Source organism: Perognathus longimembris, chromosome 6, assembly GCF_023159225.1.
Source record: "Perognathus longimembris pacificus isolate PPM17 chromosome 6, ASM2315922v1, whole genome shotgun sequence".
Taxonomy (NCBI): Eukaryota; Metazoa; Chordata; class Mammalia; order Rodentia; family Heteromyidae; genus Perognathus; species Perognathus longimembris.
The window spans coordinates 68489100-68494928 of NC_063166.1; the positions used below are offsets into that span (position 1 = coordinate 68489100).

The 5829-nt window shown below is 49.5% G+C and overlaps 1 protein-coding gene across 1 annotated transcript; it reads left to right on the top strand.

The window, feature by feature from the left end:
• The first annotated feature begins 3392 nt into the window (after positions 1–3392).
• Pnpla4 (patatin like phospholipase domain containing 4) lies at positions 3393–4469 on the top strand. The gene has a single exon (XM_048347459.1). The coding sequence runs from the start codon at positions 3487–3489 to the stop codon at positions 4375–4377; it is 891 nt and encodes a 296-aa protein (XP_048203416.1). The 5' UTR covers positions 3393–3486; the 3' UTR covers positions 4378–4469.
• Positions 4470–5829: the final 1360 nt, after the last annotated feature.

The window sequence follows — 5829 nt, forward strand, 5'->3', positions numbered from 1 at the left end:
GATAGAAAATACTGAGAAGGCTACACACTCATTTCTGTGGTCTTCTTGCCCAAAGTAATGACTTTAACTTAGTCATGAGAAAACATCACGCAAACTCAAATTTAGGGAAATTATATTAAATACATAATGTGTAGTCACTCCTTAAAAGAACTTGAAAAGGAAGTGGCACAGTGGAGCAAAAGGGGCAGCACCCAAGCCCAAAGTTAAAGCCACAGGACTGGCAAAAAAAAAAAAAAAAGTACTTGAAAAAAAAACACAGAGAAACTGCTATAGGTTGAAGGAGACTAAGGAGCTGTAATAGTTAAAAGCAATGTAGGGTCCTAGATTGCATCTTGGACTAAGAGACTGACATTAGTGGAGAAATTAATATAAATCAATGCATTCACTTGGAGTATTATACCACTATGTAAACCAGTTTCCTGAGTTTGAGCATTGTATTGTGGTTATGTAAGTTATTAACATTAAAGAAAGTGGAGTGAAAGGTATGTTGCTGTCCTTTAAGTCTCTAAATCTTTTTTTTTTTTTTTTTTTGCCAGTTATGGGCCTTGAATTTAGGGTCTGGGCACTGGCCCTGAGCTTCTTTTGCCCAAGATTAGCACTCTACCACTTGAGCGACAACACCACTTCTGGCTTTTTCTGTTTACGTGGTCCTGAGGAACCGAACTCAGGGTTTCATGCATGCTAGACAAGCACTCTACCACTTCCCAGTCCTAAATCAATTCTTTTAAGTAGTATTTTTTGAAAGTAAGCATGTAGCCAGGCACTGGTGACGCATGCCTATAACCCTAGCTACTCAGGAGGCTGAGATCTGAGGATTGTGGTTCAAAGCTAGCCCAGGCAGGAAAGTCCATGAGACTCTTACCTTCAATTAACCACCAGAAAACCAGAATTGGTGCTGTGCCTCAAGTGGTAGCTCACTAGCCTTGAGATGAAGAGCTCAGGACAGTGCCCAGGCCCAGAGTTCAAGTCCCACGACCAACAACAAAAAAAGTATACATGGTACAGTATAGGAGGCCCAGTTCAATGATGGCCTCTGTGGATTTTGCTCCTTAGAGGTTTTGCAGATGTCACATAAGCTGTTTAAAAGGAGAGAAATTCCTCCCTATGGTGGCAGAAGTCATAGGTATTCAAGATTAAGGAGGACTGGATGGGAAGGAGATCTACTACTGGTTCAGAAGGGTTCTGTTCCTAGTATATTAGAAAAGAGCCACAGGAAAATTCATGCATGTAGCCACTAGGTGGTGATAGAAGCTAGCAAGGAAATGAAAAACCCAGTTGTACAGTCACAGGCACCACTTTCTGACAGAATGAGTTTGAAAGCAAGTATTCTTTTAGATAAGAGTGCTAGCAGTCATATGAGAGCCTTAGCAATGAACCCACCCAGACTAGGACAATTTTTTGACCTATAAAATAGTAAGTTAAAAGTTCTGAAGTTGGGTCTGGGGATATGGCCTACTGGTAAGAGCGCTTGCCTTGTATACTTGAAGCCCTGGGTTCGATTCCCCAGCACCACATATACAGAAAATGGCCAGAAGTGGCGCTGTGACTCAAGTGGCAGAGTGCTAGCCTTGAGCAAAAAGAAGCCAGGGACAGTGCTCAGGCCCTGAGTCCAAGGCCCAGGACTGGCAAAAAAAAAAAAAAGAATAAAAGTTCTGAGGTTTACAATAGTTTTGTTACACAGCACAGCAAGGGAACCCCAGTATAAATACCAATATCAGGTAGGATGAAAAACCAAAACCAAACTGAATAGTGTTTATAATAGATACATATAAAAGGGCACAGCTGGGCTCCAGTGGCTTACTTCTGTAATCTTGTTACTCAGGAGGCTGTGATCTGAGAATCACAGTTGAAAGCCAACCCATACAGGAAAGTCCATGTGACTTATTTCCAGTTAACCATTAAAAGAAAACACAAAACCTGAAAGTGGAGGTATGGCTCAAGTAGTAGAGCACTAGCCTTGAGCAAAAGAAGTTCAAGGACAAACTTAGTCCCTGAGTTCCAGCACCAGAAGGAGGTGAAGGAAGAGGATAGGAAGAGTACAGTAGGAGTTACAAAGGGGAGATGGTGGTGGTGGTGGGTGGTGGCAGTAGCTTATGCCTGTAATCCTAGCTACTCGGGAAGCTAAGATCAGAGGACTGTGGTTCAAAGCCTGCCCAGACAGGAAAGTCCATGAGAGACTCATCTCCAATTAACCACCAAAACCTCAAAAGTAAAGCTTTGGCTCAAGTGATAAAATATTAATCCTGAGCAAAAGAAGCTCAGGAATAGTGCCTAGGACCTGAGTTCAAACCCAGGACAGGCACAAAAGAAAAAGGAGGAGGGAAGAGGAGCAGGAGGAAGAACCACCACCACCACCACCACCACCCACAGAATGAAAGAAAAATCTTTACAAACTATTCACTGGACAAAGTAGTAGTATCCAGCTGGGCACTTGGTGGCTCACACCTGCAATCCTAGCTACTCAGGAGGCTGAGATATGAGGATCACTGTCCCAAGCCAACCTTGGCAGGAAAATCTGTGAGACTTAACCTTCAATAAACCATCAGAAAACCAGAAGTGGTAAAGCACTTAGCCTTAGGGCAAAAGCTTAGGGACAATAGACAATATCCAGGCCCTCAGTACAAGCTCTGACAAGGAAGAGGAGGAGGAAGGGAGGAGAGAAGGAGAAAGAAGAGGAGGAGGAAAAAATATCCAGAATATATACAGAGCTTATATAAACAAAAAGGGCTGTTTCCTACTGTATCTAATGCAAACCTCTTCCAGGTACCCTGTGCAGTATCCTACTTTCTTTTTAGTATTCTCATTTTTTATAACTTTTTTTTTTAATCTAAATCCATTTCCACTGTTTTTTTTTTTTTTTTTTTTTGCTAGTCCTTAGGGCCTGAGCACTGTCCCTGGCTTTTCTTTTTTTTCTTCTCAAGGCTAGCATGCTACCTCTTGAGCCACAGCGCCACTTCTGGCTTTTTCTGTGTATTTGGTGCCCAGGGCTTCAGGCATGATAGGCAAGCACTCTACCACTAAGCCACATTCCCAACCCCTGTTGTTTTTTTCGTATTGTTTTCCCATTGTCTACCTGCCATATAGAAAATACCTAATACATATTTGTTAGTCAAATGAATGAACTGTCCTCTGAGAATGTAAGAGTGGGCATAATTCCTCAGTGAATATAGAAAACACAACTGATGGGCGGCGGCGGCTCGCTGACACGGACGTCAGAAGCCTCATTACCCCCGGCTAGAGTGGTGACGGAGGAGCCGCGGTTCCGGTCCTGGGGTCGAGCGGCCGCCGCCATCAACACAGCTCCGGCCGCGGGTGGGAAGCCGGCAGCAATATGGCGGAGGCTCGGGGCGTGGGGAAAGGCTTCCCGGTCTGGCGCCGCTGTGACGTCACAGAGCCGCGCCCGCGCGGCGGAGGAAGCTCCCCTCTTCTGATAGGTGAAGTCGCGTTGAGTGACAGCTTGGTCCCGCCTTCTCCTTCGGCCTGGACATGCGGGCTCCGGTGACAACGCGGTCCCCTCTTCCCCTTTCCGGCTGGACCCCCTGCAGCCCCGCCGCAGGATTCGAACCCGGATCCTCAGCAGTTGGAAATCCAGTTCTTCGCGACCTGGAGATGAACTGCGGCCCTCTGCACTTGTCTATGGCGGCCTGCGGCTTCCTGGGCGTCTGGCACCTGGGAGTGGCCCAGGCCCTAAGCACCCACAGCCCCAGGCTGTTGCGGGCCCTGCGGGGCTACGCGGGGGCCTCGGCCGGGGCGCTGGCGGCCGCCCTGCTGCTCACCGCGCCCCACCGGATACAGGCCGGCGCCGACTTCGCCTTCGCCCTGGCCGAGGAGACTCGCGCTCAAGTGCTCGGCGCTGCCACCCCCGGCTACGACTTCCTGGGCCGGCTCAGGCGCGGGATCGAATCCCTGTTCCCGCCTGACGCCCACCTCCAGGCCGAGCACCGCCTGCTCGTCTCCCTCACCCACGCCCGCTCCCGAGCCAACTACAGGGTGTCCACCTTCGCTTCCAGAGAGGACCTGGTCCAGGTGCTCCTGGCCAGCTGCTTTGTCCCCGTCTACGCCGGCCTGAAGCCCGTGCGTCACCAGGGGCAGCCCTGGGTGGACGGCGTCTTCTCCGACGGCCTCCCCGTCTTCCCATCAGGCCGCACACTCACCGCGTCCCCGTTCTGCGGGAGGACGGACATAGGCCCCCAGGATGGAGGCCGGCGGGTCCCACCCGTCAACATCGCTAGGCAGGAAGTGGAGCTGTCTATGGCGAACCTGGTCCGCCTGCGCTTCGCCCTTTTCCCTCCCGCCCGGGGTAGCATGGAGGCCTTATACCAGGCTGGCTTCCAGGATGCCCTGCGCTTCCTGCGGAAGGAGGACTGGTTGGAATGAAGACGCCGGGAAGTGTGCGAGACTTCGGTGGCTGCTGGAATGAGACTTCCGGTGGCTGCTTTAAGACTTCCGGTGGTTGCTGGGATGGCACTTCTGGTGGATGCTGGAGTGAGACTTCCTGTGGCTTTTGGAGTGACACTTAAGGTGGCTGCTGCAGTGAAGCTTCCAGTGGCTTTTTGAATATTTCTGGTGGCTCCTGGAGTGAGACTTCCGGTGACTGCTGGAATGACACTTCCGGTGGCTGCTGCGGTGAGACTCCGGATGTGGATGTCTGCTTGAAGACTTCCGGGGATTCAGAAATGAGACTTCGGGTGGCTGCTTGAAGGCTTGCAGTGTGACTTCCAGTGGTTGCTTGAAAACTTCCTGTGGCTGCTGGAAGGAGACTTCCGGTGGAGTCTCACCAGGGTTGTTGACAAACATTGCGATGGCAACTGCCCACGCTTGGCTTCACGGAGCTTCTGAGACCGAAGCTGGAGAGAAAAAACACCGAGCTTTCTACACAGCCTCTATTCCCTTTCAGCGTAGAACAACTGTGACTCGATTTCCCCTCCTGGAGAAGCGCGTCTGAGCACTTGGTGGTCGTTCCCGCCATGATGGGTAAGGAGGAAACAATGAATAGGGAAGAAACCAGAGTGGATTCAATGGCGGTCACTCGGAGTCACTGGGGAAAATCACCACCGCAGGCCGTACAAGGCCAACAAACTGACTGACGGACGCCACCCTGGGCCTCAGTGGGAGGAAAGTGCTTCTAAAAAGAGAAAAATGCCCCTTTTCTGGCTGGGTGGAGATAATGCGGAGTGAAATTCCTGCCTCAAGTCGCCATAAAATTCCCTCTCGAGGGTTGGGACTGTGGCCTAGTGGCAAGAGTGCTTGCTTTGTATACATGAAGCCCTGGGTTCGATTCCCCAGCACCACATATACAGAAAATGGCCAGAAGTGGCGCTGTGACTCAAGTGGCCGAGTGCTAGCCTTGAGCAAAAAGAAGCCAGGGACAGTGCTCAGGCCCTGAGTCCAAGCCCCAGGATTGGCCAAAAAAAAATTCTCTCTCGAGGTCTCCGCAAGGCAGCCAGAGTGGGGAGAATCCTGCAGAAAATGACTCCTATACTTCTGTGTGCTGTTTGTGTATTTCCTCGGCATTGGGGATACTGAGTCACCACCCTTGCTGTCATCCACCTTATTTTTTTCATTTTAGGGGAAAATAAAAAACAAGAACACTACACCACACGTCATGTTGAAAACAGGCCGAGGACCTGTGGGATTGGACGGAGCCCCTGTAGCTCCCCTAAAAGTTGTTTCTCAAAAAAAAAAAAAAATTAAATATCTTCTTAAATACAAAAAATAAATAAATAAACCCACAACTGAGGAATGTATTCCTCCAACTTACCTATCTGCAGAAGTAGCCCAGAATTTCTTGGAAGAATCTGGTATATTAAGGAAAAAAGATGATTTGAA